Raw genomic sequence first — 21,388 nt, forward strand, 5'->3', positions numbered from 1 at the left:
TGGGTTGATCAATGGGCTACTGTACTTCGGGACGGTGTTGGGGATCAGTGGTCTGGGAATCTTGGAAGGACGGCGCCGACTACCTGGAGGAGGGCGAGCGGTTCTTTGTTATATCTATGGATTTTCTATCGCAGTGATCTGGACTGGCGTACTGATGTGCTGTGTTCTTCGGGCGGTTAATCGAGGCGAAGTCAATCCCATATGGAAACATGTCACGGATCTATGAGGTTCTCGTGCTTTTGATATTTTCTCATGACTTTCTAGTAGACTATACGATAGTCACAAGGTAATATGACGAAGCTCCTGGATCGAAACTTGGAAGATGATTGCTCTCGCCCTCAACATCATCATTGTGCGAGCTGCGCTGCGCCTTAAAAATCATGTGTACTGTCACAGTCCTCTACTGTGTATGTACATGGGTGAATTGCAGTTCCGGCCGACGGACCAGTCCTGTCCCTGGCCCCCACTGGATGGCAGCACCAGTGAGTGTTAGCGTCACCAGTACTAAAACTGTCCTTGCACCTGCCACGAAGGCCAAAGACGTCGGACACTGAGAGTCCCGCGCAGATGCTCACAAAAAAATACAGACGGCAGGCTACTAGTTGTATTGCGGAATTGCGCAACTCAAGCCTGTCCTCTTGTACTCTGGACTCCCTCTCCACGTCATGGGAATAAGACCGGGACGAGAGACTTTGCGCAGCCTCGCGCTTCACATGACACAGCCCCCATGTTCTTGACAACACCGCTCGTAAATACCCCAAACCCTGCGCGACGGACCAATTGATGCTTGCCGCGGCCCTGGTATCTGGCTTCACCGGTGAACTGTGCACGGGCGCTGGGCGAGCAGCAATAAGAAGTGTTAGATGGGTAGTCTAACAGGAAGCTGACCGCAAGTCACGCTCTTCTCGCGCGGGACATGGTCTGCGTGTGGTGGTGAAACCGGTGGGCAGAGGATGCCTTCAGTTCATTCATGGGCGTGCAATTGCGAATCCTATTGTTCCCCCAGCGAGGAGAAGGACGTCATTGCTGCACTGAAGCATGCGTGGCGGACGACGGTTTTCGGGATATGGGACTATTGAACGCTATTGTACCGTCTGCCCTGGATTGGTCAGCGGCGGGGGAATCGCGAAGCAGAAGGGATGGGTGTTGCGCGTAGAGGGCCCAAGCTCGACTGTTGCCTGCTTGGCATCCATCCAACCTCAGCCCACGACTTCGACAGACAACCTCCTCCCAAGCCCCCCAAAACTCCTTCGACTCACCTCTCTTGCGCTCTTCTCACTTCTCTCCTTCCACTTCAGCCTTGTTTTTGAGGCCTCGTCACCTTCCACCTGGGCCCCTGCTCTTTTGTGTGGCACTTCGTTCTTTGCAGCACACCTCGAACCGTGCCAGCACGCTTACCCTGCCAGCACCCTTCATCCCACCTTGTGCTGCGCCGCCCTCTTAATCGACCGACTCCCCAAGGGCTCTCCCGCTTCTGGTCTCCCCCAGCGCCCTTCCAGTCCTGTCCACCGACTGCACTGGCTTTCATTTCGCTTTTTGTCACTGTTGTTTCCTCTTACCCAAACCAATTCGCCCGGTACATGAGCCCTTGGTTCCTGGTCCTGCACCCTCCTCACCTTCCGGTTGAGTGGGGTCATCCAGCTCAGTGAGAACCCGACGAGACTGCAGTTGCCGTACCTTGGAGGCCGCCAGCTTCGGTCACTGCTCTGAAAAAGAAGGCTGTGTAGCGACCAACTTCCCCGGACCAATCTCTTTCCCACCCAACTCTTCGAACATCCTTCCAAAGGCCCAATCCCTATCACTGTCTCGGTGAGTCATTGACGGAAGCCACTCGCCGCATTGGACGACCCGCTGATTGTGCACCCTGGATGCAGCAACTCCTGCTTTCCCACCCAGTCACAGTCAACATGTCGGTACACCAGACACACCCCCGCCGCCGGCCCTTTAAGCCAACGGACCCCACGGTTCCTTCACTCAGCACCCATGCCATGCAACTTCGCAAGAGCGGCACCTTCTCGTCACCAAAGTCCATTTCATCCGACCTCTGTGACTTGGACAACCATCGCTACATGCCCCGTCGCTCCCCTACCAGTACCGAGAGCCTCGAGGAGCTGATGAATGACGCCGGTGTCCAGCGAGTGGCCAAATTTCTCAAAGATTTCGAGAAGAAGCTCGCGGGTCACAAGTCGTCGGCCGCCAGCATTCTGAACGACCCGGAAGTTCTCCCTGTGCCGAGCTTCATGCTTGACAATACCAGCATCGACGGGACGCCCATGGAAATTGACTGCAAACCGACTGTAGCGGACCAGAACCCCCACGAACACGCGTCCGACAGCGGTCTTGGAACCAGCCTGCATGATTCCAAACTCGGTAAGCTGCACATGTCGCCTTCGAATCCGCCGACACCACGCTCTAACACATATAAAGGCGACAGCCGCTCGGTTTCCACTTCAGCAATCTCCTCCCACTCTGCTGTAACCCAGTCCTTCTCCGCTCAAAGCGCCCTGGAAGAAAAACATACCTTAGGAGAGCATGCGTGCAAACAGATCCACGATCTAATCATTAAGCCTATCCTCGCAGAGGAGTCCCTCAAAGACTTCCACCCACTGATAAATGACGTCCCTCGACGCATTGGAAACAAGAACATCTGTAACCTCAGAGACCTTGAGAAGACGTTGATATTCTTGGCACCGGTAAGTGGTATCCGATATCTTTCCGAGAGTGCAAAGGCTCATTGCATTCTCCGTGGTTTTAAGGAGTTCTCGGCGACACCCGCATCGTATCTGCGTTTCTGCGAGCAGTCAATCCAGCTTTTGCATGCGACAGTCGACCACCTCTCCGAGCAAGACCAGCGACTTCCGACCGATCGCCCATACACTAACAACTACTTTCTCGATTTGATCGAACAGATCCGCCGCTACGCAGCAATCATGGCCGCCACCCGTCAAAAAGAGGAAAATGGAGAGGAGCTGGACGAGATGGATTACTCCCGGTACGCTGGTGCTGCTGCATCATCACCCCAACTCCAGCTAATACAACGCAGTGATGAAAAGATCACCCTCCGTGGCGGTCTCACCCACAATGGCCGGCCCGTCGAGATAGTCCGGATCAAGAACGGCAAGACCATTCCCGTGGTCGAAGGTGCCGACCAGGTTGATACCGGCTTTGCAGCATCTAAGCGCGCCCTGTCTGATGCTGACATGGATGACGAGAGTGTCACTCGGTCCATGGCCCGCCGCAGAAAGTCTGAAAAGCCGGGAGATGTGGAGCATGTGTGCCGTGAGTGCGATAAAGTATTCAAACGGCCTTGTGACTTGACGAAGCACGAGAAGACGCATTCTCGTCCTTGGAAGTGTACCGAAGAGAAGTGCAAATATTTCGAGCTCGGCTGGCCGACTGAGAAGGAACGTGATAGACACGTCAACGACAAGCACTCCGCTGCCCCACCTCAGTTTAAGTGCAAGTATCCTCCTTGCGAGTATAAATCCAAGCGCGAATCAAACTGCAAGCAGCATATGGAGAAAGCACACGGCTGGACCTACGTGCGATCCAAGAGCAACGGACGAAAGAAGGCTCCCACTGTGAGCAGCTCTACACAGAGCCCACCGACGCCAGTTTCTCCGTTCCAAAGCACACCGATGTCCGCTTTCCCCACACCAGTGACTCCGTTCATGGTTTCCCCGACAATGCCACTCATGCAGGACTCAGTCTACTCGTATGACTTTGGCAAACCAGCGCTTAGCTCGAATGATCATCTTGGTGATTATCGCCGAGACTCGGCCACGACAACCGATGGTTCCAATTTCACGTATTCCTCCAGACATTCTTCATTTGAGCCTACTGCTTTTGAGAATGCGCTCACACCAGAGGAGACGATGTTGAATCATGGAGATCTCTTCAACGGCATGAACGGGAACTTCAATAACATTGTCCAGCAACCCACTCCGTCATGGGGTGTGGCCCAGTTCGACGATTGGTCATTCCCGATGAACACTACCGCAACCATCAATCAGCCAAACATGACCAACACGTCCACGTCGAATACCTTGTCGGCGGTAGCTCCACAATTGTCGCCCACAGCCCAAGCGCACGTCACACTTTACAATCCAAGCGTGAACGTTGACGAAGGCTTTATGGAAGACAGCTTCACTTTTGACCTTCCCGGCACCGACTTCACGCTTTTCGAAAATATGCAGCCGGCTGGAATGACGGAGGCTTCGTCCGCCAATTTCTTCCAGGATATCAATCAGTTTACGAGCCAGTACGACGACAGCCTGTATGCCGGGCCCAATGATGGTATCAACCTGGATGACTTGATGGACTCTTCCCACCAGCAGTAAGGAGGACTATCTGTAGTCTCGAACGCCAGGGTGATAGAGACGGGATATTTTTTTTTACATTTCCAATATTTACGACTTCTGAACTGAATTACACTGGCATTGTGCCTATCGACGGAAGCTTCTTGGTCTGAAGAGATGGAGCTTGGTCCTTAGTTTTTGACCCCTGGATTTATGTGCCCAGTGCGCGGAACATATAACAGAAAACCCAAGAACAAACGGCCGTGGAGGTACTATATCATAGCGTTGCTTTTCTCTCCTCCTTTCCAAGCGATTCATGTATCCGCCTCTCTTCTCTATTATCAAGGCAGTAATGGAGCGTTCAAGCGGTGTAAGGTGATGCAATTCGATTATATCTGGTGTGAAATAGTTATCATGATTGGCTATAGTGCCGGGCTGCCTACTTCAAAATGAAGAAGTTTTCGAGCCTTAATTTGCATTTTAGCATGACTCCCATGATCCTTCACTCTGCACTGCCATGGACACCTCAAGGAGGGGGTCATGGAATGAATTTACGTCAGGTGTTTCCAGCGCCTTTAGCGGCTATTGCAATCCATTCGCTTGTTCCATCGCGCCTTGGTCCTATTTATGAAACTGACATGTTGAATTGTTTCTGTGTTCTTGGTATTTGGGCGAGGTAAAATGGGTAGAGATAATGTTATTAAATGGCATCGCACGTATCAAGCTGCCTGTCTTGGATCCATCTTATTGAACTGTGAAGTTCCCTCTGAATTATACCTATCTATTAGTCTAGCCAATGATATTTACTGTCCCTTCTTCTCCCTTTCCTTCTTCTCATTCTCCAAGATGTACCGGACACCCCTCCGAATCCCCTCATCGAGATCCACAATGGGCGCATACCCCAACCTCCTCTTCGCCTTCTCAATACTGTGATACTTGTTCTTTGTGCTATACCGCACCTGCGCGCGCGTGAGGTTCGGCGTCTTCCCCATGACCCAAAACAGATTCTCGAGTATGGCGCCAATGGTCATGGCGACATTTTCCGAGAGATGCCACACCGAGGACAGGGGCAGGCGATCTCCCGCCTCGTGCCAGACGGCGCGTGCAAAATCCCAGAAATATACGGGTTGGCCATTGGTGATGAAGAAGGCCTCGCCGTCGACGCGCTCTGTGTCCAGCGGCACCGTAGGCAGCATCTTGTGTGTATCTAGCAGGGCCTGTAGAGCGAGGAGATGGCCGTGCGCGACGTTGCCGACGTAGGTGAAGTCGAAGAGATTGTTGTTGTCGCCCACTTGGAACTTGGTCTGGCCCTTGTGGTAGGCTGTGACCATCTTGGGGAGGAGCTGGATGTCGCCTTCGCCGAAGATACCCGCGGGGCGGATGGCGGTTGTGAGGAAGGTGGGTGGTGTGCGGTTTGCGGCGAGCACGGCGGTTTCGGCGTAGGCCTACGATTGTGATGAGAAACTTGTACTGGATGAACACTTGGATTTTCTGACCTTGGTTGTTGTGTAGTACTCCGGCTGTGCGTCGCCCACAACTAAGGGGTACTCTTCGTCCGCGTTGACGAGCTCGACATTCGGGCCCAAGATCACGCTCGCAGAGCTGGTATATACAAAAGCCTTCACGCCCGTCTCTTGCGCCGCCTTGAGCAGGTTCTTCGTCCCTCCAACATTGACCTTGTCGTGGATCGCGGGCGCAAGGTGGAAGTGGGGAGACGCGGTGTGGATAACGCCGTCGGGTTTCAATCGCTCAAACAGGCTCTTGACGCCTTCATAGTCGGTGATGTCGCAGTCATGGTAGGAAACATTGGGACTCAGGTTACGGTTTGAGCTTGTGCGGAGATCGAGAACGGCGATGGAGGTTTTGGGATGTCGTTCCACGAGCAAGGAGACGATGTGAGAGCCCAGGAAGCCGCATCCGCCAATAACGGCAATCCTGCCTAGTGAGGGTACTGAAGGTGCTTCTCTGCGTGAGGCCATTTTGGCGAGATGGAGCTTGGGGAATTTATTCTTCTCCGCACTCTGAAGGTATTTCCCTCATCCAATTTGTGATCGATAGCTGCATAGGCCGCCCTCGCGTCCCTGGCCATCACCCCTGCCATTGGTGTTGCGGGAGCTAGCCACAATCGGTTACAGTTTCGGATATACTCCGGCCTTTCGGAGGGTCTTCCGACCTCACCTCACCACTGGTCTTGAGGTGTCGATAATTTACCACACAGAAAACTCAGCATGGAGCGATCATGCTCCCCGGAGACCTCCCCGAATCCGCCTTCAAGGAGCTAGGTGTTGACCTGGACAAGCTCAGGATTTCCACAGCGTCTCATGCTACCGCCAGAGCGTCACCAAACTTGCTGCACGCAACGCCTTTGTCCAGGGACGAGCCGCCGCCAGGCGCACCCTCGATTGTATTGTATGCTGAGATCTTGCTCCACATACGGACAGCCACGCTCTTCGGCTCACTGCGCACGGGCAAGACGCATGATACCAAGGCAAGGCTCTCCACCGATGCCACCTGCATCACCGTTTCCTACGAAGGCGAGTCGGCGACTCTCCGCCTGCCGATGAAGGTGAAGGGAGGAGGAAGTGCAGTGGTGGAGATACCAGCCGAGCCGCCCAATAAGGACATAAGCGTGCGACTCGAGGTCGAGGAGCGCGAGGGCAGTAGCTTCTTCACGGGCGCCCACTCCGACGAGAGGAAGGCTAATGTGGTACCGTGGGATGCGGTCTCGCTCAATGAGATGAAGACCCTAAGCGTTCTTTGCAGGCACTGTCAGAGCCCTGTGGTGGGCACTGGAAGAGTTACGGAATGGCGGGACCTTCCCAATGAGAACTGGGCCGAGATGATGGACTTCTGGCACTGCCACAAGCCGGATGAACACCACTTGCATGACCACGCACACCACGAAACCTTTTCCAAGAAAGGGTATGCCGCAGGAAGTAGGCTCAAAGCCATCCAGAGCATTGGTTTTATAGATCTCGCGAGCTTTCTGCTCTCTGAGCAAGACTGCGAAGGCGTTCAGGTAGGTCATTCCTTGTTGTCAAGTACGCGTTCAGATCCAGCACTTTCGCGCCTGTTCTTTTCTTTTGCACGTCGATACAGGGCGACAAGAAGATGGCTCTAGTCTCTCCATGGCAAAGTCATCGATACTACCCACCCGAGAAAAACGGTCTCCTACACGACCTACGGCATCGGTGCATCCTCGTCCGCATGGTCGATGGGCGGCCGGTGGCGTGGGTGAGCGGCCTGCATTCCACTGACACTTTCCGAGACCCTTGGAAGTGTTGGGATAAAGTCCGGGCTACATTTCTATCTTAATTCACCTCCTCTCGTCAATGCAATCCTGTTTTCCACATATCATTCTCCTCTCTATCGTCAAGGCCATCGTCTAACGCAGTGTAGTCTGGTGCCCGTAGCTCGGATAGCCCAAGGAATCTCCTCACTTGTAAAGCCTGCAGCCACGTCCTCGGAGTGCTCGATGAACAAGCGAGCGGCTGGCGGGTCTGGAAATGGGCCCTCAGCATCGGGGCTGCAGGGCCATCCCTTCCGAGCGCATCACCAGCACATTCCGCCCATACATACAGCATTCAGAAGTGGATTTCTGCCCGTCTCCTCTTCCTGATCGAAAACCTGGGCATTAGGAAGTTCCATGTACATGCCGATACCGACGGCGCGAGCGTACCGTCGCTCCTCATCTGGGTCTTCACCCCCGACCTCCTCTTCTCCTCATCCGTACCCTCTCACAAAGAACCCCGCAACGACCCAACGCGAGCTATGAAGATCTTCTACCAGAAGAAGGAATGGAGTCCGCCTAAGCCAGGAGAGGCGGAACCGGCCTCTGTCGAGGAAGTAAGCTTTCCACAAGAGTTATTCGATGAGCTACACTCCGCTTTAGAAGAGAGCCAGCAGCTGTTACCTGTCAGCGCTCGACGCTTTCAGGGGTGGGATGTAGGGCTTCTGGAGAGATTTGATGTTGGAGAGGACAACAGAGCAAGACAACACAACAACGAACAGGCATGATGGATATCGAGAAGTGATGTAGGAGGATGAATATTGAGAAGAGGATTAATATGGTGCGTTCGAGGAATGGTAAGGCTGCTGTCCCTCTGTCCCACAAGCCACCATGAGCGATAACCTCACTATCTTTCATAGTTTTCGTAGAAGGTTCTCCAGTCTCCCCAGATGACATACTGCTCATACTTCCTCATCAGCCTACCCACAGCATCATGGCCACCAACGACTATGCCTGCGCCAGCAAAATGGATATAAAAGTAGCCGGGCTTCCACTCTGCGGAAATGTCTGTCACCGTTTTGTCCTCGTAGCACCTGATCTCGGGAGGATACGCATTCATCAGATACGAGGGTAACCGGAGTGACTTTGCAGCGGCCTCGGGATTCGACTTGAGCAGCCGTCCCATGGCGTCCTGCTCGAGAATATTGTCGTGCTCCTTTTCCGCCACGCTTGCGCGGACCTCGTCGATAGCTTGGAACAGGTCCAGGCTGCGTTTATGGCCGCGCACAAGGAACGAGCCCGTATTGAGACCGTTACAGTCATGCGTCACCAGCAGATCAATATCGTCTGGGTTCGGAGCACGCTTGAGATTATCCTCGATAATCTCGTGCACCTTGATGTCTGTGTTGGTGAACAGTGTGTCAATATCGACCCACCAGATCCAGTCGTATTCTCCAGTCTTGGCCAAGCGCTGCACCATGTTGTACTTCCACCACCAAACGCCGTAAGGGGAGTGTTGCTCAAAGTCGACTATGAAGGTGTAGTTGTGGCGACGGCAGTAGTCTGAGGAAGAGAAGCGTCAGTGCGATCCGTATCACAGCAAGTAGATGTCTTGCCACGTACGATCCTTGTTTTTGAGAGACAAGTGGATGTACGACCTTTCCTCGGTGACAGCGGTGATGACAGCGATACGTAGACGCCTGGGTACTTGAACAGAAGGTGAGGTAGCAGCAGCCGCTTCTTCAGGTGAGACGATGAGGGAATTCTGTAACAGGGCATGCTCGCGATCGCCTCCGAGAATGAGTTGCCATCCGAAGAGCATGCAGAAGAGGACAAGGAGAAGTGCCGTGGGGCTTGCTCGCAGCAACCTGGATATCATTGCTGTTGTCAATGGTGCTCTGGAAGATCCGCAGACGCGTAGGGTCCTGATGATATGCCCTTGCTATGGATATCTCCTTTTCGGGAATGGGATACGGATAGTTGAGAATTTCCCAGGGTCTGGGTGCAGGTGGAGGCAGCGTGGTGTTTTGACCGGACCTTCCCCCGAGTAGAGTGTCAAGAATCCCCGTCGAGGATTGCAATGGCTTCCCCATTGTGTTCGGAAAGCCTCACTACACTAGGAGAGAGCGTTGCCGCGAAGTGTTCAGGCGCGTGTCAGTCTCGAGAATGGTTCGGAAGGTCCAGACGGAAACATCGGATTGAGGTTAGGGGACTGTTACGGGAGTGTCCCACTTTCTCCACAAAGCGTTTGGAGCTCGGGCCACACCCGTCTCTCATGCCCACGGTCCCTTGCCTAGCTTCATATCAGATCGTCCATCCCAACCACCTCTTTTGCATGAGTGCCAGATCACTACGACAGCGTAACGTTGAGGTTTTCGTTTTGTTTCTCATTGATTTATGCGCAACGATTTGCAATGTCCGGGATTCGCAGCGCGCATAAAGCAGGTGCTACACGGCACTCATTCCCTCAGAAGCCGCGAGGCCTCTTTGTCAATGGCGTCTGGCAATGTGAGACCTTCACCTACGTGCGGAGTATGTAGGCGACGGGGGTTAATGGATAGGCAGGCGAGTGTAGTCCCCGGCTTCCGGCACTTCACCTTCAGACGAAAAAGGCGGGCGCTAATAAAGGCCGTTGGTGTGAGCCTTGACCATTCTGTCCGTCGTGAATATGGCGCTGACGAGCTGGTAGTCTACACCTGTCAGAAACAGCAGGATGATGTGAACCGATGCAAATTCTTCCTCTGGGACGACGATGCAAAGCCTCGAGAAGAGCGTGCTCTGCTGAACAATTCCCGCTCCGAGCCTGAACATACCAACCGTACTCCCTCGAAACCTCGGAGAGTCGCCAGCCCTCCGCCCCCGTATACAATAGAGGCGGCGCCACCCGATGCTCGGAGGAAGCGCAGGCGGGGATCATCGGAGGACAGTGATGACTTTGGCCTTGACTCGTTGGATTCTATATCGGGGGATGAGCTTCTCGCGGCGGCAACCAGTGAGCCTCCCAGGAAGGCAACAAAGCAGGACATGTACACAACTCCGAGGAGGAGACTTCCCTGGGATAATGCGCGTGGCGGCATACCCACACCTCAGACGGATGAGAGCCGACCCATGTATCAACTCCAAGGCGGATTGCGGGAAGCAGGCGAGTTCGCGACGCCGTCCAAGAGTAGACCTAGCGGAGCAGCATCGTATTCTGAGTCTCCCATACCGTCACCCTTCCAGACGCCAACGCCATCACGCTTCAAGGAACCCAATACCGCACGCTCAGAGATGGGACTCGTGGACGAAGTGTTCCAGTTACTTCAAGAAGAGAAGGTGCATCTTCATGAGCAGGCATCTGCCAAGCTGCGAGCAGTCCTGGGTAAACACTCCAGAAGAGCCGAAGGGAATGCAAAGGCCAAGGAGGTACTCCGCCTGCGTATCAAGGCGGAGGAAGCGAAGAATATGGAACTGTCTCTACGAAACAATACACTGCAGGCCGAGCTCGAGGCGGCGCGGGCTACGATAGACCACCTCAACTGGGAGAAAGAACACGGGGATGAAGGGTGATGCCTGCCAAATCTGGATTCAAGCATTCCATCGGGTTATTTCGTTGACGGATAAACTTGGATTCCGTACCCATCAGCCAGTTTAGCATATCTACTACTAAGAGGAGGTTCGTCAGGTGCACAAGGCAGAACTTATAACTACAAAGTCCAACTACAACCTTCTAGCTTCGCTGAGGAGACATTGAACACTACATTCCTCTTATCTGTCCTTGTCGCTGGAGAAAGGAAAGGCTAGCCTAATGGAGACGAAGTGCGGGGGTAGCGAAAAGCTTGTCCAAAGCCTTGTCCATGAATAGACGGATCCGTGCCATATCGGTATCATAGTGAGATGCATGTAGCCGGGCCTCAGCACCGTCATCTTCATCTCGACGTCTGTGTGACATCGGCATGCCCTCTGTATGACCCGATGCAATCTCCATCTCCACCAGATTGGCCTGCTTGCCACGATTGTGGGGTGCCCAAACCGGCCCGCAGCGCGACATGTGCGGCTCTGCGCGACAAGTGCGACCCAGTAGTCGTTGCGGGACTTGTGCGTTCGCCACCACGACACTCAACACAATGGATGCAGACGACACTCTACACTACGGACGTGCTCTTCCATTATCATCTCTGCCAGAATGTTCCGCTCTTGCCCCTCGTACATATATCATTCAAGGCCTCCATTGCACCTTTGGTTGTCCCTTCCTTTTTGCAATATTCCCCTATATTAAGACTTGCCGGTTGTACTGTCGGCTATCAAGTTTAATCAACTGCACACCACACTACCACTCACGCCTGCGCCCTGCACCCCATTCCCAGGGATTCCAAGAGCGGATAGATTACACCACATCGTCGCGTTCACGGGACAGCCCTATTGCGGAAAAATGTCACAACCAGGCCCTACCCGCTGTTTGGGCAAATTGCGGGATCCCTCCCCGGCCATGGTGACAACAACAATATTCATATCAAACCTGCACTGCCCGTCATGCGTGGCTAGCATTCAGGAAGCCCTGGCTGCTCTGAGTCCAGCGCCTGAATTCATCTCTCAGTCGTTTGTTTCCCATTACGTCGTCATACGCCACAAGGCATCCCTTGCCTTGGACACGATTCGCGACTCCTTGGAAACGGCAGGATTCGACATACACAGCATCTTTCAGAACCAGACCTCCTCCAACGACCCTATCGAGGTATTCGGCACTGAGCCGCGCGATCCCGTGTGGAAACACAGTCTGGATCAAGCAGTGTCCAAGTGGATCAGATCGGGAGCATCTGGCATCTTCTCCAGCAGTCCAACGAGGCCAGAGGATATGGAGAAGCGACAAAGACATGTCGAGCATTGCGAGCAGTGTAAGGCCGAGGCAGAGGGCCTGAAATCAGAACCCGCTGTCATCCACGCCGAAAAGATAAACATGTACGATGGCTTCGATTCATCAGGGTCATTGTCTCCAGCTACGGACGACCTAGTGGTCGTTAATGCAGTCATTACACCTGATCTCTACAAAGCCACACTGAGCATCGGGGGAATGACTTGCAGCTCTTGCGTGAGCAGCATCACCCGAGCTGTTCAACAATTACCGTTTGTCCGATCAATAGATGTCAACCTCCTCACACACAGCGGCACTGTCATATATGAAGGCAAGCACCGGGTCGACGAGATCGTAACCGCCATCGAGGACACTGGTTTTGATGCTACCGTGGATAACATCACAGAGGCTGAACCCCACCATCCGGCTCAAAGAAGTGCAATTTCGCCGATTCATCATGACAAACGTTGGAGAGCCGTCTACGCTATAAGCGGCATGACTTGCAGTTCGTGCGTTGGTCATGTCACCGAAGCCATCAGAAGCCATCGCCCCTGGGTAGATCAGGTCGACGTGAACCTCCTGTCAAATAGCGCTTCCGTCATCTTCACTGGGAAAGACCATCTACCCGAGATCCAAGAAAGTATCGAGGATGCTGGGTTTGATGCTACCCTCGACAGTATCGTAGCCGAAGATGACGGTAAGAGGGAGGTTGTGGAAAGAACGGTCAGTATCCGTGTCGATGGGATGTATTGCCAGCATTGTCCTGGGAGGATTACACGGGGCCTCGAAGAACGATACGGAACGAACTACACTTTCGAATTCAAGAATCCGCGTCTGACGTCCAAGGCGCCTAAACTCACCTTTACGTATCTCCCTGCTCCGCCCGATTTTACAGTCCGACATATCCTCCAGACGATCAAGGATCTGGATCCAGCGTTCCAGCCAAGGATCTACCATGCCCCAACCATCGAAGACAGAGCTCGGGAAGTGCACTTGCGGGAGAGGAGGCACATCCTATTCCGCATGCTCCTTTCGATCACTGTGGCAATACCCACATTTCTGATTGGCATCGTCTTCATGAGTTTGGTTAACCCCAAGAATCATATTCGTCAGTACATCATGGAACCCATGTGGGCTGGCAATGTCACACGGACTACCTGGGCACTTTTCATACTTGCCACTCCAGTGTACTTCTTCGCCGCAGACATCTTCCATGTTCGCGCAATCAAAGAGATTCGCGCCATTTGGAGACCTGGCAGCCGCATCCCGATCCTTCAACGGTTCACTCGTTTTGGCAGCATGAACATGCTCATGTCCTTGGGCACCAGTATTGCTTACTTCGCTTCCGTCGTGGAGCTGGCTCTGGCGGCCACGAAGCAGTCTTCGGGTGGTATGACTGACAGTTACTTTGACGCTGTGGTATTCTTGACCATGTTTCTCCTTATCGGAAGATTCCTGGAGGCCTACAGCAAGGCTAAAACCGGCGATGCCGTCACCTCGCTTGGCAAGCTGCGACCCGAGGAAGCTATACTCGTGGAATCCGAGACTGGCGATCGGAAAATTGCGACGGATCTTCTAGAGATTGGTGACATTGTTCGGGTACCGCATGGGACATCTCCTCCATTTGACGGAATAATCATCGAGGGCAACTGTAACTTTGACGAATCCAGCCTCACAGGGGAGTCAAGACCGGTAAAGAAGGAAGCTGGCGACATTGTCTACTCCGGCACAATCAACAGGGGCCAGCCTATCAAGGTCAGGATCACCACCATCTCGGGAACATCAATGCTCGATCAAATCATCAATGTTGTTCGGGAAGGGCAAACACGCCGTGCACCTGTGGAGCGCGTGGCAGACACCATCACCAGTCACTTCGTGCCCTTCGTTGTATGCATTGCCATAGTCACGTGGGTAGTATGGCTCAGTCTCGGTACGTCCGGGGTTATTCCAAAGGGCTGGAAGAACGAAGGTTCAGGTGGATGGGCGCTCTGGTCTTTGCGATTCGCCATCGCGGTTTTCGTCATCGCATGTCCATGTGGCATTGGCTTAGCAGCGCCTACTGCTCTTTTTGTCGGCGGCGGACTTGCAGCCAAACATGGAATTCTCGTCAAAGGCGGCGGAGAGGCGTTCCAGGAGGCGAGCTCCCTGGACTGCATCGTGTTCGACAAGACTGGCACTCTTACCCAAGGGGGAGATCCTTCTGTGACCGATCACGCGTTTGCACAAGCGCAAGATGAGTCTCTTGTTCTTGGTATCGTCAAGGCCTTGGAGGAAAGCAGCAGCCACCCTATCGCTCGTGCTCTCGTCTCCTTCTGCAATACGCGGGGAACGAAAACGCCTGCTGCGAAAAGTCTCGATGAAGTTCCCGGGAAGGGTCTCAAAGGCACTTTTTGCCAGGATGGCAAAGAGATAGTTGCGATTATTGGGAACGAAGCCTACATGGCAGATCACCGTGTGTCCATTTCAGGGGACGATGCTGCACGACTCCAATCTTGGAAGGCTAAAGGCCGTTCAGTGGCTTTGGTAGCTCTCTTGCATCCGCTCATTCAAGCGCAGAACCAAAGGCCGTCAAGCCCGGCGGCTCCGTCTGCGACCGCAAGACCGTCGTCAGTGGCGGAGCACAGGTGGGAACTGGCAGCCATGTTCGGCATTGCCGATGCCCTACGACCGGAAGCCATCAAAGTCATCCAAGCACTCAAAGACCGCGGCCTGGACGTGTGGATGCTGTCAGGCGACAACCCTATAACCGCCAACGCTGTCGGCGCTCAGGTCGGAATCCCCTCATCCAACATCATCGCCGGCGTCCTCCCCGACCAAAAGGCGGAGAAGATCAAGTACCTTCAACGCACGCTCACAAAGACCAACAAAACCTCCCTCTTCCGCATCCCTTTGCTCTCCCGCTTTCACACTCGCAAGCAAGCCCCCAAACGTGCCATCATCGCCATGGTCGGAGACGGCATCAATGACGCGCCCGCCCTCAGCACGGCCGACCTCTCCATCGCCATCGGCTCCGGCTCCGACATTGCTCTCTCATCCTCCTCATTCATCCTGATCAACTCGCATTTGACGACCCTGCTGACGCTGTTGGACCTCAGCCGCGTCGTCTTCCGCCGCGTCTACTTCAACTTCGGCTGGGCGCTGGTTTACAACTTGATTGCCATGCCCGTGGCCGCCGGCGTCCTCTATCCGATCAAGACCGGCACGACCCACATGGCCATGCATCATAATGGCGTGGGCATGGAGGGTGGCATGGGCATGGGGGACGGTGGCGAGAAGCATGTGAGGTTGGATCCCGTGTGGGCGAGTTTGGCAATGGCACTGAGTTCGGTGAGCGTTGTTTGTAGCAGTTTGGCCTTGAGGACGAGGATCCCAGCAGTGGGGTTCAGGGACAGGAAGGAGGCTGATAATGAGGTGGAGAATCAGGGCATAGCGTGAAGTGATTGAGGATACTCTTTCTCCATGGCGGTGGATGACGAGTCATTCATTTTCGCAGGTATCGCATTTGGAAAGAGAACAGTCTGGATGGATCGGAATTGGTGTAGATACATACACTCACTGATGAATAGAGGTTTTTCACCAACGTAATGTCTAAACAACTCACACGTGCTCACCATCCTGGAGTGAATTCCTGTTGTCGGATGTTGATAGTCATCTATCAACAGGCAATACCAACCTTGCATCTGACACTGTATTCTTGTCTTGTTTCCATTGAACAACGAACCGTGCGTCGGCAACTGTACGTGCAGATGTAGATCTAGCACATCGTCCTCTGAAAAGTAAATCCAGGCTTCGAAGTAGCGTTTCAACAAGTTTGTAATCAGTCATCGTCACCTGGCTCATCTATTACGATCCATGTGGTCCTGCATTTGACAGCCGCACTCCGCACCTCGCGTTTCTTATCATCCAACGCCCCAGTCAACATCTTGACGACCTGCTTGCGATACGGCAACACAATTTCCTGCCTGAACTTCTGAGCCACCAAAGTCAAGCATACGAGTGCCATTGCGCGGACACGAGCCGGTGTGGTGGTAGACTCCGTTACGCCCGCAGCAGCCATGGGTGCGTTTCGACTCGGCGAGGGCGTGGAATTATCCAAGAGGCGGGCGATGAGAGCCCCCGCGTGGCCTTCGACGGCTTTGGGACTCTCCTGGACAATGGACGTAAGCGTGCCAATGGCGGCTTCTTTGACAAGGTCCTCGCCTCGAAGATCGAGACTCTGGAGCAACAGCGGCGCTAGCTGTACCACCTCCTCGACCACGACCTCGAAGGGTATCCACTTTAGTATGCCACTCAACGCGATCAGATAGTTCGGTTTCATCTCGGGACTTGCTTCTCGGAATGATTGCGTGATGCTGGGGACTAATAGTGCGAAAGATTTCTGTTTATGCAGGCCGGATATCTGACAGTGATTTTGCTTCGTTAGCAAGTCGTCCGGCTGGAGCAGGGTCGCGAAACCCCTTGCGACCGTCGCGCCCTGCGTCGGGTGTGATAGAAACGATAGGAGACGAGGGTAGAGTGATGATAGAGACGGACTGTTTCGGAGGAGTAAGGCTCTCAGACAGGCAAAGATGATGCGTATCCTCGATGGGTCGAGCTTTTCAGTCGAGAAGAGGTCGACGGGTGGGTTGATCAGGGGCTCCATGCAGGTCCTGAGCGAAGGGGTCGGGATGTACTTGTTAAATAGCAGGGATATTTGACGGAGCGATGCTGAGCGCACCGGACTCGATATATACGTTTGCTGGGAGAAGTCTACCAAAGAGGATATGAGTACCTGCACCTCGCATGGTAGTGCGGTTTCTTTGCGGAAAGAGGCCAGCAAGTGCGTGGACACGACCATTGTCTTAGTTTGTTCGGGAGGCGTGCTGCTGTTGAAAGGCGGCACCCGGTCCTGCGGCACCCCCTTGAAAAGAGTGTACAGTTCTGGCGAAATCTGGCTCTGCAGCTCAACAGACTGATATCTCAGGATCACATTGCATATCCTCCCAACTAGGTCAAGAGTTCTTTCATCTTCGAATGCCTTCGGGCGTTCGCCCTCTGTTCCGGAAGCCATTCTTAAGAGAGGAAGAACAATATCCTGATAGTAGAGTGTGGCACCAGGGGCCTGCTCAACCTTTCCAATATTGGCGTTGAGAGCGTACAAGATAGCGGAAAGAAGTGCGACAATGTAGGTGCGCGATGCATTCTGCTTTACTGCGGTATGGAATTTGTTCTTCAGTCGTACGATGACCGTATCGAACACCCGCTCTTCGCTCGCCAGCTTAGCGAAAGCCTCCAGTATCTGGACGTACCCTTTCGAGCCGTCAGAATCACTGTCCGGAAGTTGTGCCATGAAGGCTGGGAAAGCCTTGTCGACGACCAGCGAAGGTTTCTGATGTGCAATATCGACGAGTCCACTAATGGCCGCTTCTTTAACTTCGTCCTTGCCATAAGACTCTTCGTGGATGACTATCGAATGGAACAATTCGATAATTCTGCCGATGTCTTCGTCGCTGAGGAGTTCGCGTACCTGGGCCAACCGTAGCAGGCCATCTAAACAGACCATACGGAAGGAGACTTCTTTGACAGGAGCGGTCTCTAGGCCATTCAACATGACTTCCAACGCTTGATCCTTGAATTGTATCAAGGTATTGACAGGAGGATGCTCTCCAGCTGTGCCAATCGAGCGCCAATCCCCGTAAACGTGGATGTTTGCGCGAATCATTTGAACCATGACCTCCAGCAAACCCCTTCTTTTTGCAATAGTATCCGCAGTCTGGAATAGACGAAGGAGATGGGGGAGAATTCCGGAAAGCAGGGTGTTGCACACGCCAGCCGATACGTCAGCGATCTTACTCAATATCCTTGCAGAGGCTTGCGACTGTTTCGTAGGGGCATCTTCCAGATGTTCATTGCACTCCTTCATTATAGGCCGAAGGTATGCCTCGAATGGCCCTGCTGTGCCTTGTGATAGAGTCTTTGCGATCGCTGCCAGGCCATTAAGCGCTTCTTCTGCAAGGTCCTCCTCTTGTACGTTCAGAATTTCGAATTTGAGGGCATCCCAAAGGGTGATTGAGTACAGTGACATCGTCTGATGGCCGTATTCCGAGGCGGTAGCCGTGATGGCCTGTAAGACGTCCCGCTTCGTGTTCATTGATGTGGAATCCAGTTTATCCAACAGGGCAGGGAAAGCGTAGGGAGCAAAGTCCGGGGTGGAAGCAATGCATTCTCTTAAACGGTCCTTTAGGTCCTGAGCAGTTATCCCGTAGGGATCTTCGGGACGCGGTCGGAAGGTGATGGGGAAGTAATTGAAGACGGCATCAAACAGCAGCTGTCGACATCAGCCTGGAAGCTTATACCTCGGTCTACAACGCCTACCTGAGCGTCGGCACCGATACTCCATTCCGTCATAGGAACCTTCAAGATGGCAAAGACAATCATGAGGTTCCGGGGGTCTTTCTCGCCATCAAAGTATAGTATGAATTTGGACATGAAGTCGGGTGAGGAGTCGTGCAGATTCCGTAGGGCTATGTTGGATCAGCATTCCCCTATATCTGTAAACAAGAAGCTTTACCGTCTCTGTATTTGGCCATCATCATGTCTATTAGACGTAGGACGGGGTATCGTTCGCTCTGCAGTTTGTACTGGCTGAGAGGGTGGGTGTCCTCGAGTAAACTTGGGTATGCATAAGCTTATAACGACGATATAAGGTCTTCAGGCAGGGATACGTACGATTCCATGATCTTTGTAACTCTCTCATTCTCCCACTTCCCTCGCTCCTCAAGAGCAATCAGTGCTCTCGCGCACGAGCCTAAACTTCCGCGGTCTTCGATACGGGAAAGGACGAAGTCGCATAAGAGGTTTCCTGAATAATTTCTCAGAACCAGACCGCTTTGATTCACAGCACCTTGAACCCACTTTGCTGAAGGGAGAGGACCTTCTGCGGAACAGCGGCCAGGACCTCGGCGAGGTATCCCACAGCTACTCTGTGGATTAGCACAGCCAGCCACGAGGGTGTCCAGTGTCGAGACATACTTCTACTCCTGACAGTGGCATCCTCGCTGTTCAAATACTCTCCCAGCTCTCCGATGAGCGTGAGCAGCTTCAACTCGCCATTTTCCAATCCTGTACATAGACGTGAGCATAGCACCCCCACGCGGACGCGGCGGAGGAAACTCACGCTTCGCCGACTGCTGCGCTACGGCGGTCGCTTCCTGCTTGTTGCGGTCATAGTCCAACAGGTAGCGTTGGATGTCTGACATGCTGAAGGGAAAGGAAGGAGATCCAGGATCCAGTCCCAGCACGGAGACGAGAGCGGTACGACTATCAGATATGAAGTCGCACAGCGGTTCGGAAATGTGGGATTGATACCAATGACGATGGCGGCATGTCTGCTCGCTGATTGGACAGAGCCGATGCCGGCGACTGTGGGGCAGCCTTCACAAAAAAAGTTGGGCGGCGTCGGCTCATGGAGGGGCATGTCGCCGAAGCAGACTCGGACACGAAGCGCAATTAATTCTACGGGGTTTGGAGTCAGAGGCGCATCATTTGTGCTGTATTGAAGAATTGACCCCTTCTTCAGGTTTTCCGCCTCTTCTGCCAAAGACACACTCTTCAATTCCTCTACTAGCAGCGCTGCGACCGCCCTGCGTCAACACCCATGGCCGAAGAGAAACCCCATTGCAAGGTCGTACTTGCAAACAACATTGCTAAGAGCCTCCTGGAAGAGGTCCACGAAGGCCTGAAGAAGATTCCGCACAAACCGAAGCTTGTCGGATTCCTAGCGAGCGCAGACCCCGCCGCGCGAGTCTATGCGGAATGGACGGGAAAGACATGCCATGAGAAGTAGGATACGGTCGAGACACTACACTTGTCTGGAGCTAACAATTTCCTCTCATAGTGGCTTTGTCTTCGAATTGCGCGAGGTCGACCGTGAAGAGCTTGAAGACGCAATCCTCGATGCGAACTCCGATCCCGCCGTCGACGGCATCATCGTCTACTATCCCATCTTTGGCTCCCGCCAGGACCAATACCTCCAACAGATTGTGTCCATCGACAAGGATGTCGAGGGCCTGTCACATCGCTACATCTTCAACATGTACCAGAATATCCGCTTCCTGGACCTGCAGAATACAAAGAAGAGTATCCTGCCTTGCACACCGCTGGCTGTGATCAAGATCCTGGAATACCTCAGGATATACAATACGATCCTTCCCTACGGAAACAGGCTTCATGGGCGCACAGTGACGGTGATCAATAGGAGCGAGGTGGTAGGTAGACCACTCGCAGCGCTACTGGCCAATGACGGCGCATGTGTATACAGTGTGGACATCAACGATGTGCAACAATTCACTCGAGGCCAAGGATTACGGAAGCGACGCCATGAGGTCGTAGAAAAACCGGGTTGGACTTTGGAGGACTGCCTGCCCATCAGCGATGTGGTCATCAGTGGTGTCCCAGGAGACAAGTACAAAGTGCCGCAGCACCTGCTCAGGGACGGCGCCGTGTGCATCAACTTCTCGAGCGAGAGGAACTTCAATCCGGATGTGAAGGAGAAGGCGAGCATCTATGTCCCTGCCATTGGCAAGGTGACCATTGTGGTGCTCTTGAGGAATCTCTTGGTGAGTAGCCTCTTCGCGCCTGTCGCACCACATTGCTAACGGGGGCAGCGCATCGTGCAAAACCGGCTCGAAGCTGAGGCAGAGGCGAAGGAGGGCAAGATGCACGACGACGCAGTGCAGACGACTGAATAGACCGGTTCCAGCGCGATAAGCAACCTGCACCGAGGAATGAATACCTCAAGTATAATGATACCCCTAGATAAACGGCGGCCGTTTTGAATAAGAGTCGAATAGAGCAATCCCTGAGCAATCTGTTGTACACGGTAATAGAAAGAAGATCGCATATCGGATACTGTTCGCAACATGAATTTGGACAACCTAGTCAGAAAGCCCTTTTGACTGACCAGAACCATTCCCTCTCATAGAAACAGGGGTACAAACTACTCGCGCAGGTGAAAAGACTATCCTTCCCTTTGAAAAATGGTATATCATG

The 21,388-nt window shown here is 53.4% G+C and overlaps 10 protein-coding genes across 10 annotated transcripts; 7 read left to right on the top strand and 3 right to left on the bottom strand.

Moving 5' to 3' along the window:
* Positions 1-1,907: 1,907 nt before the first annotated feature.
* EI97DRAFT_374761 (uncharacterized protein) lies at positions 1,908-4,340 on the top strand (the record flags this gene model as incomplete). Its single annotated transcript, XM_033795468.1, has 3 exons — positions 1,908-2,693; positions 2,757-2,992; positions 3,044-4,340. 3 exons carry the CDS (start codon positions 1,908-1,910, stop codon positions 4,338-4,340), a joined length of 2,319 nt encoding a protein of 772 aa, XP_033655063.1.
* An 85-nt stretch (positions 4,341-4,425) lies between these two features.
* Positions 4,426-4,869, top strand: EI97DRAFT_296370 (uncharacterized protein). The gene has a single exon (XM_033794486.1). It carries the CDS (start codon positions 4,512-4,514, stop codon positions 4,749-4,751), a length of 240 nt encoding a protein of 79 aa, XP_033655064.1. The 5' UTR covers positions 4,426-4,511; the 3' UTR covers positions 4,752-4,869.
* A 123-nt stretch (positions 4,870-4,992) lies between these two features.
* On the bottom strand, positions 4,993-6,346 carry EI97DRAFT_500467 (uncharacterized protein). Its single transcript, XM_033802664.1, has 2 exons — positions 5,795-6,346; positions 4,993-5,743 (listed from the first exon to the last, which is right to left on the bottom strand). The coding sequence occupies exons 1-2, from the start codon at positions 6,275-6,277 to the stop codon at positions 5,102-5,104; spliced, it is 1,125 nt and encodes a 374-aa protein (XP_033655065.1). The 5' UTR covers positions 6,278-6,346; the 3' UTR covers positions 4,993-5,101.
* A 137-nt stretch (positions 6,347-6,483) lies between these two features.
* On the top strand, positions 6,484-8,545 carry EI97DRAFT_296624 (uncharacterized protein). The gene is made up of 3 exons (XM_033794489.1): positions 6,484-7,317; positions 7,698-8,384; positions 8,448-8,545. The coding sequence occupies exons 1-2, from the start codon at positions 6,538-6,540 to the stop codon at positions 8,313-8,315; spliced, it is 1,398 nt and encodes a 465-aa protein (XP_033655066.1). The 5' UTR covers positions 6,484-6,537; the 3' UTR covers positions 8,316-8,384; positions 8,448-8,545.
* Positions 8,435-9,406, bottom strand: EI97DRAFT_449623 (uncharacterized protein; the record flags this gene model as incomplete). Its single annotated transcript, XM_033800230.1, has 2 exons — positions 8,435-9,090; positions 9,151-9,406. 2 exons carry the CDS (start codon positions 9,404-9,406, stop codon positions 8,435-8,437), a joined length of 912 nt encoding a protein of 303 aa, XP_033655067.1.
* A 535-nt stretch (positions 9,407-9,941) lies between these two features.
* EI97DRAFT_416491 (uncharacterized protein) lies at positions 9,942-11,356 on the top strand (the record flags this gene model as incomplete). The annotated part of the gene is made up of 3 exons (XM_033796894.1): positions 9,942-10,035; positions 10,093-10,164; positions 10,217-11,356. 3 exons carry the CDS (start codon positions 9,942-9,944, stop codon positions 11,074-11,076), a joined length of 1,026 nt encoding a protein of 341 aa, XP_033655068.1. The 3' UTR covers positions 11,077-11,356.
* A 582-nt stretch (positions 11,357-11,938) lies between these two features.
* EI97DRAFT_374662 (uncharacterized protein) lies at positions 11,939-12,310 on the top strand (the record flags this gene model as incomplete). Its single annotated transcript, XM_033795465.1, has 1 exon — positions 11,939-12,310. A coding segment is annotated over one exon (372 nt), but the record flags the coding sequence as incomplete, so codon positions are not given.
* A 153-nt stretch (positions 12,311-12,463) lies between these two features.
* EI97DRAFT_375072 (heavy metal translocatin) lies at positions 12,464-15,793 on the top strand (the record flags this gene model as incomplete). Its single annotated transcript, XM_033795483.1, has 1 exon — positions 12,464-15,793. The coding sequence occupies one exon, from the start codon at positions 12,464-12,466 to the stop codon at positions 15,791-15,793; it is 3,330 nt and encodes a 1,109-aa protein (XP_033655070.1).
* A 382-nt stretch (positions 15,794-16,175) lies between these two features.
* EI97DRAFT_489069 (MMS19 nucleotide excision repair protein-like protein) lies at positions 16,176-20,020 on the bottom strand (the record flags this gene model as incomplete). The annotated part of the gene is made up of 7 exons (XM_033802209.1): positions 19,515-20,020; positions 19,370-19,459; positions 19,253-19,315; positions 19,067-19,199; positions 18,909-19,009; positions 18,713-18,861; positions 16,176-18,665 (listed from the first exon to the last, which is right to left on the bottom strand). Exons 1-7 carry the CDS (start codon positions 19,594-19,596, stop codon positions 16,176-16,178), a joined length of 3,108 nt encoding a protein of 1,035 aa, XP_033655071.1. The 5' UTR covers positions 19,597-20,020.
* EI97DRAFT_396368 (bifunctional protein) lies at positions 19,625-21,347 on the top strand. The gene is made up of 3 exons (XM_033796335.1): positions 19,625-20,179; positions 20,235-20,955; positions 21,004-21,347. The coding sequence occupies exons 1-3, from the start codon at positions 19,995-19,997 to the stop codon at positions 21,085-21,087; spliced, it is 990 nt and encodes a 329-aa protein (XP_033655072.1). The 5' UTR covers positions 19,625-19,994; the 3' UTR covers positions 21,088-21,347.
* The last annotated feature ends 41 nt before the right edge of the window (positions 21,348-21,388 follow it).

Source organism: Westerdykella ornata, assembly GCF_010094085.1.
Source record: "Westerdykella ornata strain CBS 379.55 unplaced genomic scaffold EI97scaffold_7, whole genome shotgun sequence".
NCBI lineage: Eukaryota > Fungi > Ascomycota > Dothideomycetes > Pleosporales > Sporormiaceae > Westerdykella > Westerdykella ornata.

What these genes read in the sequence shown, in the direction of transcription:
- EI97DRAFT_296370 (XM_033794486.1), top strand. Translation starts at nt 4,512, where the DNA reads ATGTGCCCAGTGCGCGGAACATATAACAGAAAACCCAAGAACAAACGG.
- EI97DRAFT_500467 (XM_033802664.1), bottom strand. Translation starts at nt 6,277, where the DNA reads ATGGCCTCACGCAGAGAAGCACCTTCAGTACCCTCACTAGGCAGGATT. An exon ending in AGTACTACACAACAACCAAG is followed by an intron (nt 5,744 to 5,794) that starts GTCAGAAAATCC and finishes TCACAATCGTAG; the next exon opens with GCCTACGCCGAAACCGCCGT.
- EI97DRAFT_296624 (XM_033794489.1), top strand. Translation starts at nt 6,538, where the DNA reads ATGCTCCCCGGAGACCTCCCCGAATCCGCCTTCAAGGAGCTAGGTGTT. An exon ending in AAGACTGCGAAGGCGTTCAG is followed by an intron (nt 7,318 to 7,697) that starts GTAGGTCATTCC and finishes AACGCAGTGTAG; the next exon opens with TCTGGTGCCCGTAGCTCGGA.
- EI97DRAFT_396368 (XM_033796335.1), top strand. Translation starts at nt 19,995, where the DNA reads ATGGCCGAAGAGAAACCCCATTGCAAGGTCGTACTTGCAAACAACATT. An exon ending in GGAAAGACATGCCATGAGAA is followed by an intron (nt 20,180 to 20,234) that starts GTAGGATACGGT and finishes TTCCTCTCATAG; the next exon opens with TGGCTTTGTCTTCGAATTGC. An exon ending in TGCTCTTGAGGAATCTCTTG is followed by an intron (nt 20,956 to 21,003) that starts GTGAGTAGCCTC and finishes TAACGGGGGCAG; the next exon opens with CGCATCGTGCAAAACCGGCT.